Source organism: Pteropus medius, unplaced genomic scaffold (assembly GCF_902729225.1).
Source record: "Pteropus medius unplaced genomic scaffold, Ma_sr-lr_union100, whole genome shotgun sequence".
Lineage (NCBI taxonomy): Eukaryota > Metazoa > Chordata > Mammalia > Chiroptera > Pteropodidae > Pteropus > Pteropus medius.
Genome location: NW_024340699.1, coordinates 13,839,711 through 13,856,807, shown reverse-complemented (window position 1 = coordinate 13,856,807; position 17,097 = coordinate 13,839,711). Strand labels below are relative to the sequence as shown.

The 17,097-nt window shown below is 61.9% G+C and overlaps 2 protein-coding genes and 1 long non-coding RNA gene across 3 annotated transcripts; 1 reads left to right on the top strand and 2 right to left on the bottom strand.

The window, feature by feature from the left end:
* Positions 1-676: 676 nt before the first annotated feature.
* LOC120613712 (uncharacterized) lies at positions 677-4,052 on the bottom strand. The gene is made up of 4 exons (XM_039876362.1): positions 3,912-4,052; positions 2,380-2,433; positions 1,969-2,081; positions 677-1,521 (listed from the first exon to the last, which is right to left on the bottom strand). Exons 1-4 carry the CDS (start codon positions 4,050-4,052, stop codon positions 876-878), a joined length of 954 nt encoding a protein of 317 aa, XP_039732296.1. The 3' UTR covers positions 677-875.
* A 603-nt stretch (positions 4,053-4,655) lies between these two features.
* LOC120615537 (uncharacterized) lies at positions 4,656-7,013 on the bottom strand. Its single transcript, XR_005656305.1, has 2 exons — positions 6,292-7,013; positions 4,656-4,894 (listed from the first exon to the last, which is right to left on the bottom strand). It is a non-coding gene; the product is annotated as an uncharacterized LOC120615537 (long non-coding RNA).
* Positions 7,014-7,423: 410 nt separating this feature from the next.
* On the top strand, positions 7,424-16,489 carry FSCN1 (fascin actin-bundling protein 1). The gene is made up of 5 exons (XM_039878605.1): positions 7,424-8,367; positions 14,001-14,157; positions 14,267-14,388; positions 14,596-14,763; positions 15,141-16,489. The coding sequence occupies exons 1-5, from the start codon at positions 7,536-7,538 to the stop codon at positions 15,341-15,343; spliced, it is 1,482 nt and encodes a 493-aa protein (XP_039734539.1). The 5' UTR covers positions 7,424-7,535; the 3' UTR covers positions 15,344-16,489.
* The last annotated feature ends 608 nt before the right edge of the window (positions 16,490-17,097 follow it).

Below are 17,097 nucleotides of genomic sequence, written 5' to 3'. Positions count from 1 at the left end.
CTGCAGGAGGCAGTCCTCACGCAGAGGCTGACCCCCGTCCCCTCGCTTCCTCCGCCATGGAGCACCCTGCAGGCATCCGGGACACGACATGGGTGGGCAGAGAGGGGCCGACTGTGCCAGCTCAGGACCCCCGAGCCAGGCAGGCACTGTAAGTTTCCCTGTCCCCCGTATGGCCTGCCCCGGTCAGCTGGCACATCCTGAAACGCCATGGTTCGTGGGCAGAGCCCCCTGCCCCACCCCCCGCCCCGGCAGGCTCTCTCGGGGAAACAGGCAGAGCTGGTCTGGGGGCCACTCACCCACCTTGAGAACTCTCAGGGCTGGAATCCGGGGAGGACTGAGCCAGAAAGGCCTGGGCAGCAGGGAAGGGGAGGGAGAGTGTGGCCTCCTGGCCTTGTCACCCCTTCCCGCCTCTCTGCATCCCTCTCTGTCTCCGTAGGCCTGATGTGGGTGGCACAGCCTGGCCTGGGGACACACACAGCCCTGCCCAACTGCGTGGCAGGGTGGCAAAGGAGCGAGGTCACCAGCAGTTGCTGGGATGCCAACACCTGTTGTCCCATCTGTAATTCATGGCACATCCCTCTCATTCCAACTGCCCCAGACCCCTGGGGCCGCCCAGCCCGTGGCAGGGCTCCCCAGAGATGCCCAGACCTGTGCCTCCCAGTACTGGTCGGCTCCAGTCACATGTGGCTTTTTACATTTAAACCAATTGCACTGAAATAAAATGAAAAATTCAGTTTTTTAGTCACACGAACCACATTTTAAATATTCAGTAGCCACACGTGTGACTGGCAGCTCCCGTATTGGACAGAGTACATTCTAGAACATCCCGTTACTGCAGAAATTTCTTTGGACACCGCTGGACCAGATGCCTGCCCTCACCTCTGGGACACCTGGGCGAAAAGCGCCATAAGCCCCCTCTGCGGGGGCTCAGAGAAGGAGCCAGGAGCCTGGAACACAGCCGAGGGGCCAGGAGCCTCCCAGAGGGTGATGTTGGAAGGGGTCTTTAGGACGAGCAGGGGGCTGGCAGCTGGAGAATGCAGGGAAGGGCACAGCAGGCAGTGGGAACGGCGTATGCAAAGGCTCCAAGCCTGGGGAGCAGCAGCCCCATGCGGCTGGAGTGTGAGTTGAGCAGAGGCCAGACCACCTGGGGCCCTGAGGGTCTGGGCTTGGAGACCCGGGAAGCCGCAGGACAGGTTCAGCTGAAAGGGGCAGAACCCAATTTGCTGTTTCGGGAGCCACCGTGGCTGCCCAGGCTGCGGGGTTGGAGGTGATGAGGGTGGAGACTGAGTCTGCTGTGCCAGCGAGAGATGCTTCTGGTTATTCTTCCTGCTGAGTGTCAGAAGTCGATCGGAAGAGCTCAGAACTTGTTGGATCGGGGACGACCAGGTCCCTCGTTCCCTGCAGCTGACACAGATGCCTCTGGACGTAAACGGGCATTTATGGCAGAGAAGCTTCTGTGCGGGCTCAGGGAGGAATGCGTGGCCACGCTGTCTGATAGATGAAGCGGAGGCTCCATGGGCCCTGGCAGAACAGGGGGTGGGGGGCGTGCTGAAGGGGGCATGGGCGGCCTGGAGCAGGAGGGGGTGGCAGCCAGGTGTGGGCAGGCTGTGGCCTGGCACCAGCCAGCAGCCTCGCCATGGCCAAGGAATCTGGCCCCGCTTCTGGCAAGGGCATGTTGGCAGGAGCGGGGTTCTGCCCGGGGTGCTAATGTCCTCTTAATTAGCCAGGCACTTGCCAAGCACTGGCCATTATGGCTTCACTTTGCAAAACACGCTCGGGCCTCAGAGTTGGACCAGTATCTGCCATATTGTGAGTTGGGTTGATGGCCAGGTGGGGCCTCTGAGCTGCCCGCTGAGGCCAATCCAGTCCTCCCCTTAGGACATCATCATCCGGGAGGATGACAGAAATAGAAACAACTTCTAGGGACCCATTTTCAGTAAAAGATACAGGACAGTCCAGATGCCATACCTTTGCTGCAGCCGAGCCTGGATCTGTCCTGCCGAACTCCTATTCAGCCAGCACAGGGGCACAGGGTCCAGAAGGACCTCCTGGAGCTCACGGTCAACTCCAGAGACCGCCCCCTGCCCGGGACAACAGACAGTTTAGCACAGGGGCCATGCTGGGCCCCCGCAGGTTTGGTACCCGCCTTCGAGGGGCTAGTTCGGGGCCAGGGCTGGGAGTGGGTTACAAATCTCTTGGCAAATCCGATGAGAGCCATGAGCCTGGGTGCCTGAAACCTCCTTAAAGCTGGGCCAGAGCCTCTCTGTTCTGCCCAGGCCTCAGTTTGCCTATTCGTAACCTGAAGGCCCTAAAGCCAGAGATTGGCAGCGATGTTTGCAGAGACAGGGTGATGGGGTGACAGCACTCCTTGGCTCTGACCTGACAGTGCTGGGGTGCAGCCTGTGGCCCGGGATGGCGCAGCTCTCCTGGGCCCTGCGGTCAGCAGGGGAGCCAGGCCTGGCAGGGGTCCGGCCTTGGAATCAGCTCCTCCCGCTGGAGAGGCACGCGTGAGGGGCACAGGCTGTACCAGGCTGCGCGGAGGGGACCAAAGAGGCAACAGAACCACAAAGATGCTATTCATAGGCTCTGAGCCACGAGGACGCTCACTTCGGGTGGACTGAGCCATGGGCGTCCGTGTGTCTGTAAAGTGGGAGGCACTTCTGGCTCCTTCTGCAAACATGAGTCACGCCTGTCTCCTTTTGAGAGAAGGGAGACTGAGGCTTGGAGAGGGCGGGGAGTCGCACCCCTGTCCTTTTATAGACGAGGGCTGCGATTTGCCCAGGGCCACCCTGGGGGCACCAACCCCTGGTTTCCCGACAACTGACCTTCGAGAAGAGCAGGCAGAGCCCTGGGCAGGTGCGAGGTGAGGCCTCTAGCATCTCACTGGGGCTCCCAGAGGCAGAGGGAGCTTGGGAGACTGTAAAGCTAGTGGGGGGTGGGGCAAGGAAATTGAGGAAGTGTGGGGACGTCCTGCGGGCTGGGGAGACTCAGGAAAGTACCACCACGAGGGAGGGTGCACGGCCAGGAGGCGCCGCCTCGTGCTGGCTGCTTGGGTCGGGCTGTGAGCGCGCAGGCGATGGTCGAAGGCCTGGGTTCGACACCTCCCAGCTTCGTGATATCGTCGTGCTGGTTTCCCCCGCCCCAAGAGTGATTATTTTTTATTGAGGTAGAATTCGCACAATGTAAACTTTCAAAGCGCACAGCTCTGTAGCACTTACTGCGTTCACGGTGCCGTGCGGTCACATCTATCTAGCTCCAAGGCCTGTTCACCCCGCAAAGAGACCCCCTCCCATTAAGCGGTGCTTCCCCACCCTGCCCTCAACCTGCTTTCTGTTTGGTCCCGTGTCTTCACTTCTCAGTCTCCTACCTGTGAAGGGAGGATGACAAAGTCTTGTCGGAAAGTTAGAACAGAGAAAGCCCTTGGCACAAGGCCAGGAGTTATGATCCTTAGTGATTTCATGCTGCCTCCCCCACCGGACAGAGGGCAGAGTCCAGTGGGACGGGTCCCAGGGGCAGGGAGGCCGGCTAGGACAGGGGAGACGGGGGAGATTTCTGCCAGGAGGAGCCACAGGGAGCCCAGGGAATAGGGCCCAGCTGGTCCAGGATGGAAGCATCGGGCACACGGAAGAGCTCGGAGGTACCCTGACCACGTGCCAGTGACAATGCGGTGGAAGGAGCTGTGGTGACAAGGGACCTCAACCAGAGGAGTCGCCAAGGCATGAGAAGCAAGATGCAGAGCAAAAAAATGGAAGCCAAAACCAAATAAAATCCTCGAAAATAAAGCTACACCTTTCTATGTCTAAATATCTATTGATGGCGCCTGTCTAGCGTCTCTCAATCAAAAATCACTCTCTGCTAGGCACCATGCCACTTCCCTCTTGTTTTCCCTGAGTCTCTGTTACACTGGGCACCTTCGTGTCCCGCAAGTTCACAGGGTGCTGTTTGCAGGCCCTGCCTTGGCTCCCTCTGGGGAAGGACGGGAACACGGACGCGATGTCCCTGGGCCCCACGAGATCCCAGGCGCCACCTGAGCTGCTCTGGAACGAGGGCATGGCACGGGGAGAACGGAGATGCCAGGCTGAGGCCAGGTCCGAGCCACTCCCAGGCTGGCCACCGGGCGCCTGACTGCCTGATCCGGGGAGGGAAATGAGGCCACCCAGGGGGAGGGCTGCTCAGCCGGCCCCGAGCCCAGTCTCCTGGGTGAGGATTCTGAGCCTCAGAGACTGAGACCCCTTCTCGCCTGAGCAGCCTTGGAGAATTCTCCGCGCTCGCCACTGACGAGCAGGGGCTGTCCAAAATAAAGTCCCAAGGCGCACCGCGGCACAAAAGTCAAGGAGTGGACACTGGAGTCAGGCGGCCTTGACCCGAGTCCCAGCTCTGAAACACACTTGCCATGGACAGAGGACAGAGTGAGCTCCCCATCGCCAGAGGCATTCAAGTCAAGACTGGACGACTTCGATTTTTCGCGTGGTACCTGACCGCGACCAAGGAAAGACAGGCACAAAACAGTGTCGGTTTGGGGTTGAGGGGTTCACCGTTCGGAGCGGGTTCTGGCCAAAGCATGGCATCCACGGTGGCAGCTCAAATGTCCATCCACGTGGCACATTCATGCCATGGAATATTATGCGGCTGTGAAAAAGAGGGAGCCACTTGCGTACTGGGACAGAATCCATATTAAGATACGTCAGGTAATAAAAACAGGGTTGAAAGTACCGTTTAAAAACAAAGAGAAGACTAAGAATTCAGATCCATGTCTGCATGTCTTTACGTAAAGAAAGGAAAACACGAGAAACGAATCTAACAGTAGTTACCCATGTGGTGGAATTGGAATGGGGCGGGGGGGAGATGAGGCCTTTTTACATTCTTGGGGGGTTGAACTGCATGAATGTATCGCCTGTTCAGAAAAGAATTTGAAATAACAATAATTTAGTTCCACATCTGTTGAAACTGGCTTCAACTCTTCACATACTGATCCAGCTGACCTCGCTCCCCCTCGCCCCGTCTCTTGGACTCATCCACCTTCCCCTAACACTTCAGACTCTATTTTGTTCACTCACTCCGGATTGGCCTCGTCCTTTGGGGAAATCCAACGTCCCTCATCTGTGTCCCCTCCCAATAACTCTGGTCGATTTTAATTTATTCAACAAATAGGCACAAGGCTCTGTGCTCCTGGCCGATAGACCCTAAATGCTGCAAAGACTTCGCCATTGCTCTGACTACAGGGCATAGGGCCTGGGGGTTCCTGGGGACACAGAGCTGGAGGGAGTCTGGCCCATCTGTGTCCCAGGACCCTCCTGCCGACATGAGTGAAGAAGAAAACAGCTGGCATTTATTGGGCTCTGCCCACATGCCAGGCAGTCATAGGTGCCTGATGTGTCACCAACTTGTCCTGGTTTGTCCAAGACCTTCCCAGTTTGAAAACGGAGTCCTACATCCCAGGATGTCCCTCCATCCAGCCTATGGTGTTGGTTCCTCCGAAGTCTCAAGTACTGTCCCCAGTGGATGCAAGCTCTATGTCCCTTTTAGGGATGGGAAGTCCAAGGCCAGAGATTTGCGTTGAACCCAGGCTGCTGCTCCACCCATAGGACTTGCCAGTCTCTCCATCCCTCAGAAGCATCCCTTGGGAAGGCCTGGCCCTGCTCCCACCCCTGGCCTGACTGACGGGCAGGAGGCGCCAACCTGAGCCCCCTTCCTGGCCTCCAGCCTGCAAAGTTGCAGGAGGGGGGACAGGGAGCTGCAGACCCGGGACGGGGGTGCCACCCTGCCCCAGTCCAGTAGGCAGCTCTCAGCACTGTCTAGCCATGCCACCAGCCCCCCGCCTGGCACCCCGCAGCCTTCTCTAAATGCCTGCTGTTCTTCATGGCCCCTCTCCTCCGAGCCTGGGTAGTTGGCTAGAGGAAGGTCTTTCTGGGGACTGGAATGGGTCCTGGGGGTGGCCGGGGACAATGTCTGAACTCCACGCCCCCAGGGACTCTCAGGGAAACTGAGGCTCAGAGAAATTAAGTGACTTGCCTAAGTCAGCCAGCCAGCGAGTGAGACCCTGGGTTTTAAGCCAGTTAAACGACCTCAAAATGAGGAACTTCCCGCTCTCCAGGGGGTGTGCTTTGTGGGAGGGGATGCTATGGGTGTGCCCGCCAGGGGCTCTAGGCCCTGCCAGTAAATCCATTTGCCACGCAAAGGTGAGAAAGTGACATCATCTTCCCCTGCAAGATAAAAATCCCTGGAGAGGGTTGCCTGGGGCGGGGGGGGGGGGGGGGGGGGGGCGGGGGGAGGCACAGGCCACAAACCTACCGGCTGGGGAGCCAACGCAGTGCCCTCTGCTTTCGCCTAGAGACGTCGTGGGCAGCCTGTGGTCAAGCTGGCATTCCAGGGGCCTGCCTGGCATGTGGGGAATGTCCCAGCAAAAGTCTCAGCCTTTGGAGATGCTCAGAAAGGGGAAGTGTCCCTTGACAGGGGTGGGGGTGGGTGTCTGTAGAGAATGACCTCTTTGAGGGAGGAGGATGGAGAGTTGGGGTCCTGAAGGATGAGGGTGTCACCCCTCCCGTGTGCCAGCTCAGTGTCGGATGAAGTCAGGGCCTGGGATAAGAAGGGGAAGCACACTGGCCCTAGAGCTGGGGCCTCCGCCCCGGTCTTCAGGGCTGTGCTGCCTGGAGCGTCACATCTCTCTGACCCGCCCAGTAAAAAGACACACTACTCACCCCACTGCCCCATCGACCAGAACTCTGTGGCTTCTGTGTTCCCACAAGGGGAATGTTGGTCACTTGTGGGGGCCACTACCACGGAGACCTATTTTGGCCAGCCAGGCCTGGTGCTTAGGCCACTGGGAGGGGGCTGGGGGGCCTGAAGGGCAGTGTCTGGGGAGACAAGGCTCATGGGACAGCCCCCTCTGGAGGGCCAGGCTGCAAAGCCTGGGTTGCGTGAGTTGGGGTCTGCAGAGCCCTCCCCAGCTCCAGGCCTACCAGCGCCCCCAGCCCCCATCAGCCCACAGGCCCTCGCAGGGGCCGCTCTCGGCGCCTTCGAGGCTCTGCTCTAAGGCCCCCTCCTCCAAGCAGCCGCCGGATCGCCTCCACCCGGCACTGATGTCTGTCTCAACCCCAACCCGGCTCGTCCTTCACCCCCGCGAGGCTCGGGGTGAGGGGTCCCCCGCCCCGGGTGGGTCGTTTGGTTGCGGCGCTGCGGGGGTGGGGCCCTGGCATTGGGGGGAAGGGGCGGCGGCCGAGGTCGAGGAGCTACAGAGGCGCAGTGCGGCAGGAGGGGCCGCTGCCACCCGAGCCGCCACCCGCGCCCCTCGGGGTCCCAGCGCCACCGAGCTGGCTCCCTCGGCCCCCGCGCCCCCTCCCAGGCCGAGCACCGGGAGGGGCGGGGCCTCGCGGAGCTGACGTCACCCCGCCTATAAAGGGGCTGGGGCGCCCCAGCCGGCTTTGTGGAGCGCTGCGGAGTGTGCGCGCCCGGCCGCGGGACAAAGGAGCGGGGCGCTGCCGCCGTGACCGCCGCCGACCTCCGGGGCCGCGCCGGGGCCCGCGCCCGCTGCCGCCATGACCGCCAACGGCACGACCGAGGGGGTGCAGATCCAGTTCGGCCTCATCAACTGCGGTAACAAGTACCTGACCGCCGAGGCGTTCGGGTTCAAGGTGAACGCGTCGGCCAGCAGCCTGAAGAAGAAGCAGATCTGGACGCTGGAGCAGCCGCCCGACGAGGCGGGCAGCGCGGCCGTGTGCCTGCGTAGCCACCTGGGCCGCTACCTGGCGGCGGACAAAGACGGCAACGTGACCTGTGAGCGCGAGGTGCCCGGCGCCGACTGCCGCTTTCTGATCGTGGCGCACGACGACGGCCGCTGGTCACTGCAGTCCGAGGCGCACCGGCGCTACTTCGGCGGCACGGAGGACCGCCTGTCGTGCTTCGCGCAGACCGTGTCGCCGGCCGAGAAGTGGAGCGTGCACATCGCCATGCACCCGCAGGTCAACATCTACAGCCTGACCCGCAAGCGCTACGCGCACCTGAGCGCGCGGCCGGCCGACGAGATCGCCGTGGACCGCGACGTGCCCTGGGGCGTCGACTCGCTCATCACGCTGGCCTTCCAGGACCAGCGCTACAGCGTGCAGACCGCCGACCACCGCTTCCTGCGCCACGACGGGCGCCTGGTGGCGCGCCCTGAGCCGGCCACCGGCTACACGCTCGAATTCCGCTCTGGCAAGGTGGCCTTCCGCGATTGCGAGGGCCGCTACCTGGCGCCGTCGGGGCCTAGCGGTACACTCAAGGCGGGCAAGGCCACCAAGGTGGGCAAGGACGAGCTCTTCGCCCTGGAGCAGAGCTGCGCCCAAGTCGTGCTGCAGGCGGCCAACGAGAGGAATGTGTCCACGCGCCAGGGTGAGTGGGGACACCGCCCCCGCCTCTCCCGGTCGGTGCACAAAGCACACCCCACCCCCGGCCCTCCAGCCTCCCGCCCTTTCTCGCCCGCGGCGCGGCTGCAATCCTGAGCGGCGCCGGGTGCGCCCCCGCTAGTCGCCTAGTCGCGCAGGCCACCTCGTCCCGCCGCGGGACGTGCGCTCGGGCGGGAGGAGGGGCGACGGTGGGGCTTTGCCCAGCTTCAGGGGCTGCTGCACAACCCCCACCCCGCGTTCGCGTTGGCGCTCCCTCCAGGCCTCGCGTAGGCGCGAACCTATGCGCCACCCTCCAGTGTCCCTGCCCGATCTGGGCTCTCCCCGTGCGCGCTGACCCGCGGATCCCGGGAGCCAGCCCTTGGCGAGGAGACGCCCCTCGCCCGGTTCCTCGCGCCCCTCCCCCCTTCAGCGGGCCTCTAGTTCCAGGGCGGAGGCGAGGGTCGTAACCCGCACAGGGCGACCCCCAACCCCCACGGGCAGCCCCGCAGGCAGGAGGGGAGCCTTTGATCTCAGCGGGGTGCGCTTCCACCTCCCCGCCCTCTGGGCCTTTCTCCACCCCTCTCGCTGCCGGGAGGGGTCGGTCTCTGCTGGGGAGGGGGCTCCCGGGTGTCTGCCCTTCCCCCCAGCCCCTCCTCCCGCGTCTGCCCTCGTTGGAGGCCGCGGCCTTTGTGAGCAGGGGGGCGGGCTCCTCCATAGGGCCCTCCCTCACCCCCTTTGTCCTGCTAGTCTCTGCAGATGGGAAAACCAGATGCGGCGGGCGGGGGAGGGGCATCGGCTCTCTGTGGGTCCCCCCCTGCCGAAGATCCCCTCACACCACCCTTGGGCCCAGTGCCCTGGCCCTCAGCCTCCCCAGTAGGCAGCCTCCCTCCTCGCGCCGCGGCCCCGGGACGGCGTGGCGCGGATGGCGGCCCGCCAGGCACCCCGCCCTGCGCCGGCCGCGCGTCCCCAGGCCGGTGCACGATGCTCTGTGGAGGTCCGAGGGCGGCCTCAGCGCAAGCCTGGAGACCCCAGCCTGGATCCCCCGGGAAGCCCCCTGCCTTCGAGTGAACCCACCCCTCAAGGCTCCAGCCTGGAACAATTGGCCTGGCCATTTCCTAGGCCTACGCGCCAGAAGTGAGCGCCCCTCGCTCCCTCCTCAGATTCTCCCCCAGGCGGCGACTCTTCCTTCTGGCTTCCCCGCCAAAGGCGAAGAAGGCAGTTGGTTCTTGGCAGTCAGAGGCCCCACTGGAGGGACCCTGTGGGGGTCTCGTCTCCCTGGATGGGAAGTCGGACCCCAGCTTCTGGATGTAGCTGGACGGGAGCCCAGTCAGTGGGGGGACGCCTTCCTCCCGAAGGCCACCCTCTGGGCTGGGCTCCTAGTAGGCAGCTGCAGCCCCGTGGACGTGGCAGTGGAGGCCCTGGTCCCTCAAATGCAGTTTTGGGCCTGACCCAGCTTCCACCCTACGGATGGGTGGGTTTATGGTCCAGAGAGGTGGAGCCCTGTGCCCGAGGTCACACAGCTAAGAAGCAGCAGACAGAACTGGGTTTGCTTGGCTCCAGAGTGGGCTCTTACCTGGACCCTCTGATGCCTCCCAGCCTCTGGGGCACAATGGGCCCCCCGTTTCCGGCTCACACAGTACTGGGTGGGGTAGGATTCCCTACCTGTTGGGCAGACTGAGCTCTTGCCAAATGAGACATGCAGAGGCCTGAGTGGTGAACAAGTGGGCTTGTCCTCGGCTCTCCCCTGGAGGGGCCGATGTCACTGGGACGTGATCCACTCTCCAGAGGTGTCCGGCAAAAGCCTGAGGTCCACAAAGTCCGTCAGGGTTCCGGGGTAGATGCTTGAGCTCACCCGAAGGATGAAGAGGAGGTAGCATGAGCATGGATCAGGTGCAGACTGGTGCTGCAGGCACAGCTTGTGCAAAGGCCCCGAGGCAGGAAGGAGCAGAGAGCCCAGAGTGAGGCTGAGGGTGTTTTTGGCAGCCACTGGTGAGCCTGGGCAGGTGCCAGCTCCTTTCCAGTAAAGATCACTGGGGTGTCATGGTGTGATTCAGGCTGATGGGGCAGGAGCAGCCAGAGATGGGCCAAGAGAGGTGTTGGCTCACCTGTGAGTTTAAGGGGACACGGAACTTAGGGAGGGGGCCTTGGGAGCTGGCTTCAGGTCTTGGGGTTCTCATTTCCTTCTCACGTTAGCTCGCCCTGGGTCTTCCTGGTGGGATGGAGGACGGCAGAAGGACCCCGAGCCGGCAGGGGGCGGGGGTGTCTGCAGAGGCCATTTTGGACAGGCTTGCGTGGCAAGGAGGCAGTGCCTGCACTTTCTACACATGCCGGGCCACGCCAGCCAGGAAGGAGGAGGATCCCAGCTTAGCCGCCGGGGGACGTGATTCATCCCTCTCGTGCCCGCAGGCCTGCACGGGCGGCCTGGCGGGGGCGGGGTGCTCCCTGCCGAAGCAGCAGCCTACTTGCCTGCCTTGGTTTCCACATCTGTAAAGGGCTAGCCCCAGGCTGCCCTGGGCACATTCTTTCAGGCGAGCTTTGTTTCTGGGAGGGGGCCATCATAGCCACTATTAGAGGCAGGGTCGACTGCCAGTGGTGTAGCTGTGACCACTTCACAGGTGAGGACATGGCTTGGGCAGGGGTGGCAGATGGCAGAGACACTGGGTGAGTAGCACTTCATACTCCTTGGGACCCTCACCTGCTGTGGGCTCCAGCCAGACCCTGGTCCGTGCCTTACATTTTCCGGCTGGTCTCAGAGCCTTCTTGCATCTGGCCAGCTGCACTCTGGGGACTCCACGCTCAGGAAGTGTCCTGTCCAGCTGCTTGAAGGGGAGACTGGCTGGCTGAGGAAGGGCTGGCCAAGTGGGCTTTGCAGGTTGTGTAAGAGTTCTCCTGATGAGGCAGGGCATTTCAGGCCCAGGGAATGGCTTGTGCAAGGACGATGGAGGGATTTGTGGTCAGGTAGCAGCAAGAGCTGCTAGAAAGAGGTGGGGGGAGGCACGGCTGCTTCCAGGCCCCTCCCCTACGCTGAATGGGGGTGGTGGGGAGGGCCTGGGGAGCTTGGGAACTTCTCAGGCTGCGGAGGATGGGGACCAGGGGGTGTGTTAGGCAGGGAGGGGTTCCGCCTCTGAGCCATTGTAGAGCCTGGCTCTGGGATGGGGCCAGGGAAAGCCATGATAGACGGGGTAGGCGGGGCTGTCCACGTGTCTCTCTGGGGCTCTGGAGGGAGGGGGGAGATGCGCCCACAGGCTCCGCTGAGCCCCCGCGTCTCCTGCGTCCCCAGGGCTCCTGTGGGCCTGTGACTCAGGTTTTCTGTGCTGCTGTTGGTGAATAGAAAAATCCCAAAGACAACCCTGTTTCCGTAGCAACCCAGCTCTAATTAGAGACTCCAAGGCCAAGAGGGGCCTTTCCAGTTTGGGCGGGGCCTTGGAGCCAGGGGGTGCCATGTTGGGTGGTAAGGGGAGGCTGTTCCTCTTACCCCACCCCTTCCTGTTGGGGTGACGATCTGGCATCTGTCAGCATCAGGCCTTTAAATCTTTTCAACCTCCTGGTGGAATGGAGAAATTGGCCCTTTCGACAGGCAGAGAGGAAACTAAGGCTGAGTGAGGGGACGTACTCACCCAAGGGTGCATGGCCCCTGATCTGGGTACCTCCCTGGCCTTGCCATCAAACCGGTTCCAGGAGTGGACACGGTCTGAGGACCTGAGCAAATGGTGGTGGTCAGATGGCCCTGGGCAAGTGGCATCCACTGCAGAGCCTCCCTTTGCTCCTCTGTGGGAGGAAGATGCCCCAAGTCCGTGGTTCAAGCCGGTGCATGTCCACAGGTGGCATGGGGGGCGTCCCTGGCTAAGCGCTCAGTAACCAAAGGTGTCCTTGCACACCTGCTTGCTTGCACGGCTGTTGGGCGGGCGGGTAGGGCCTTGCTTACTTGCAGGGCCGTGCTAAGACGAGCCCTCGGAACCCCAGGAGGAGGCTACGCTAGAGATTCGACTTCTATTCCGGGTCCCTTCACCGCCTCCTTTGCCTCTCTTCCTGGGGTGTATCCTGGGGGCTTTTCCTCTTGTCTGTCCCCTACTTTCCTGTCAGCCAGCCCACCAAGCACGGCAGGCTGTGCCATGTGGCAGACTGGCTGGGGCCCACAGGGTGGGTTTCAGCTGAGCTGAGCAGGTGTGTGGCAGCTCTGTAGCAGTGGGGGTAGGGCGGGTTGGCTTATTTGCTGGGTGAGGTCTGAGCAAGGAGGGGACCCCAGGGTGTGGCCTTTGGACGGTTCTATTTTTGGCGTCTCAGGCGCCCGGGAGGCCCCGCCCCTGCTGTCTGGGCCGGACAGCAGATCCAGCTCACCGCCTGGGTCTGGGGTCGTCAGCAGATCCGTGGCATCGAGGCCGACGGGGCCCAGTGGACGTGGAGGACTGAGTCCAAGGGGTTCTGGTTCAGGGCTCTGGGTCACGCACAGGGGCCACGTCCACCAGTCCACAGGAGGCCTGACGGGAGCCTGAGTCTGCCCGCCTCCCCTCCTGGAGCCGCCAGGACCCCTTATTTTCTCTCTGGGTGACCTTGGGTGAGGACACGCCACCTCCCTGTCAGTCTCCCGCTTTGCGAAAGTGGGGGTGAAGTCTCCGCCCTTTGGCACTGATGTGGGGGCCAGCGCCTTCCAGGCAGGCCTGCGTGGTGCTTGAGAACCAAGGCTGGGTCCTGGGGAGGCTGCACTCAGAACTGGGCTCTGCCGCCCACCAGCCTGCAGGTCTCCGTCTGAAGCGACATCTGCCACTCACCACCACGGCCCCAACTCCATAAGGGCTGGTCAAGGCCCAGACGCTGACACGCTCACAAGCCCCGAGCCGGGGCAGCAGACGTCGCGTCGCTGCTGCTGTGGTTCCTAGAACCCAGGGCACCTGGGGAGCGTGAATTCGTTGTTAGAATGAAGAGGCCAGTCGTAGGTTTTCGCTGGAGGAGTCAGCACACAGGTGTGCAAAACGATGCAGGTCACACGCGAATCGAGAAAATCAAGAGCTACAGTGTACATAAGTGCCCGCAGGGGAACCCCGCCATCCACCGTGCTGTCCTGGAGTGTGGCGGGCATGGCCACGTGTGGCTTCATGTTTATGCTTTTAGGAGTTTTCTAAGTTTCCTGAAAAGAACGTGTACTGTCAGGTGTTACTGTAACTCTTACACGTGTACCGAAGCAGGAAGGATGTAATGAATCCCATCTACCAACCCGCCCCCCCAGAAGCGACGTTCTGCCATATTCTCCATCTGTCCCTGTATTCACTGTTTTTGGCTGTATTTAAAACAAATCCCTTGACAGGGCATTTCATCCCAAAACGTTTCTGTCTGTGTCTCTGAAAAATGAGGCTGTTTTCTTACATAACCACACCACGATTAACAATAATTAATCCTTAATATCTAATCCTGGGCCCCGTTACGATGCTCCAGGTTGGCTCTCTCTGCAGGTGGTTTGTGGGAAGGTATCGCTCTGTAATCGGAGAAGGCGATGTGAAAACGAGGTAGCCGGCCTTGCCCTGGGCCGGTCCTGGAGTGCGTCCCGGGCTCTGCCCTCCGAAGTGCGGGCCGTGGGGACTCGGCAGTGCCTGTGTGATGTGCGAGGGCTGGGCCGTGGGTACCAGCTGGACGCTCTCCCCACAGGTATGGACCTGTCAGCCAATCAGGACGAAGAGACCGACCAGGAGACTTTCCAGCTGGAGATTGACCGAGACACCAAAAAGTGCGCGTTCCGCACCCACACGGGCAAGTACTGGACGCTGACGGCCACCGGGGGTGTGCAGTCTACCGCCTCCACCAAGTGAGTGCCCTGCCCGCTCGCCGGTCACTGCTCTCAATAGCCAGGCCAGCCTTTCCTGTGGGCCTGAGGCCTGGGGTGGCTCTTCCTGACTCTTTCCCATCACCCCCAGGAATGCCAGCTGCTACTTTGACATTGAGTGGCGTGATCGTCGGATCACACTGCGTGCATCCAACGGCAAGTTTGTGACAGCCAAGAAGAACGGGCAGCTGGCTGCCTCGGTGGAGACAGCAGGTAGCCACCTGTGGGTGCCCCTCAAGCCCTGGTTCCCCGGAGGGTCTAACCATGCTGCAGTCACAAGTGGCCCCATGCTGGGCATGGCATCCCAAACTGGCCCGCCACCCTGAACCCCAGGCTCCTGTTCCCCCTCTCTGACCCCACACCCTGGGTGCCCCAGCCATACCCCCATGAGGCTCACAGCCCCACCCCTTCCTGGTACAGGGGACACAGAGCTCTTCCTCATGAAGCTGATCAACCGCCCCATCATCGTGTTCCGCGGGGAGCACGGCTTCATTGGCTGCCGCAAGGTCACTGGCACCCTGGACGCGAATCGCTCCAACTATGACGTCTTCCAGCTCGAGTTCAACGACGGTGCCTACAACATCAAAGGCAGGTTCCTTGGGAGGTGTGGGGGGGCCCCTGGCACTGGGGGGCAGTACTCCCTGCCCTGCATGGCCCTACTTCTGTGACTTGGCTTGGGCCATTCCAAGCCCCGTGGAGACAGACGTCCTACGGCCACCAGGGGCTCCTCCCCATCTTGTCTGTACAGGAGGGAGACTTCCTGGCTCACCCCAGACTGAGCCGGGGGCAATGAGCAGAGAGGGGGCGGGGGAGGATGCGCACCTGAGTTAGGGCGGGGGCTGGGGAATGGACCCCCATCCGGCATGGGAGGTGGGAGGCTTGGGTGGACATAATGGATCTCACCCCATTCTGGAAGCCGTGATGCACAGTGGGGAGCAGGGCTTGATAGTATGTTGCTCCCCCAGACTCCACAGGCAAGTACTGGACAGTGGGCAGTGACTCCTTGGTCAGTAGCAGCAGTGACACCCCCGTCGACTTCTTCTTCGAGTTCTGTGACTACAACAAGGTGGCCATCAAGGTGGGCGGACGCTACCTGAAGGGGGACCATGCAGGGGTCCTGAAGGCCAGCGCCGAGGCCATCGACCCTGCCACGCTGTGGGAGTACTAGGCCCTGCCGCCCGCGTCCCCGTGGTCCCCGCCCCGCCCCGCCCCCTCCTGCTAACTCCTCTTCAGGTGGGTGCTGCCGAGGATGGTGAGCCCCTCGCCTTTCAAACTGGAAACCCAGAGAAAACGGTGTCCCCACCCGTTGCCCTGTGCAGCCTCTCCCTGGGCAGGTCAGCGGCCGCGGCCCGGTCTTTGGAGGGATTTGGGAGACCTCTGCCCTCTTTTCTCTGCAGTGGGCGAGGCTGGCACCTCTTTCTTCTGACCTCAGACAACTCTGAGCCTTATTTCCCCAAAGTGGCCGAGGAGCAGTGGGGACTCGGAGGCCTCCCTGAGCCCCTGGGTGTGGGTGGTGGGGCTGTAACTGGAATCTGCTGCCTGCTCCCGAGACCACCCCCCCAACTCCCCAGGAGCCAGGCGCTTGCCCCAAGCCCGTTGGTGGCTGCCTCGGTGCACCTTCCGGAAAAAAACCTGAGCGGAGGGGCTGACAACTAGAGTGCTCGGCCACCGGTCCCCTTTGCATGGAGCAGGCCTGCCCATTGCGCGTCCTGCTGTGGTGTGGGGGCCCTGCTCCTGTCTGTTCTCTCGCCCTGGTCTGACTGGAAGCAGAAATGACCAAATCAGTATTTTTTTTTTTTTTTAATTAAATGTTATTGCTGGAGGCAGCCCAGGCAAGCCTGGATATAGCTATGAGTGGTTATCAAGGGGCCTTGGTGGGAGGGGGTCTTGGAATGGCATCTCCGGGCCCCGGTGCCCTCTCTGCCAGCTAGTGGTGGGGCAGAACTCAGAACCTGCTCTCACCTGCCTACCCAGGCCCCAGCTTGTGCCCTGCCTGGTGGTGCTGGGCCCTCATCCTCGGCCAGAGCCTCCAGCTAGCGTGATCGGTGCTCCTTGTCTGACTGGGCTCTGGGTCTCCCTGTGGGATGAAGCCAGGCGTCACCCTTGGCTGGGAGCCTGTGAGAAGCCTCCCAGCCCCTGGCCCTCGGCACAGCCCCGCCAGCCCCGCCCCTCCCGACCACGGTTTGTCTCCTCCGTGCATCTCGCTCTGGGTGTCTCGGTGTTTTATTTTTTGTAAGTGTCATTTGTATAACTAAATGCCCATGATAGTAGCTTCAGACTGGAAAAAGCAAAATAAAATAATGCAAGTCCAGCACCTAGGCTGGCCTGTGTGTTCCTTGGGGATGATGGCAGGGAGGGGTGGGCCCCGGGCTCTGATGGGTGGTCTGAGCAGCCAGGACACCTCCAGGAACAGAAGGCCGCCCTGCAAGGGTGTGGACTCTGCTTCAGCCCTGAGGTCTGCTCCAGGAACTGGTGTCCCAAGCACATGTTGGGAGCGCTGGTGGGGAGATGGCTGACGACCGGTTCCTCAAAGTCCTGTCTCAATATTTGAGAGGCCTGAGCAGGGGGCATATCTGGGGGAGCAGCGCCTGCACGTTCAGAGGAGACCTGCTTAGGCAGGTGCCTTGACCAGAACTGGGAGGTATGGGCCTCTGGGCTCCCCTCTCCCCAGAGTGCAGGGAGCTTGTGCACATCCACCCACACCCCTCCAAACAGCAGGCTCGGTCCTCCCCTCCCAGCTGGGATTTGCGGTGAGCAGGGGCCCAGGTAGAGGCCGCACAGGCCCTGGGAGAAGTTGGCCGAAAGGCTCAGCTCAAACTCGGGTGGGTGCCTCCACCGGAGCAGGACCTCTGGGAGGGAAGGAGGCATTTTCCCAGCCCCCCACGTGGCTAGCAGCGAGGACTCCCCGGGGCAGGCTCTGAG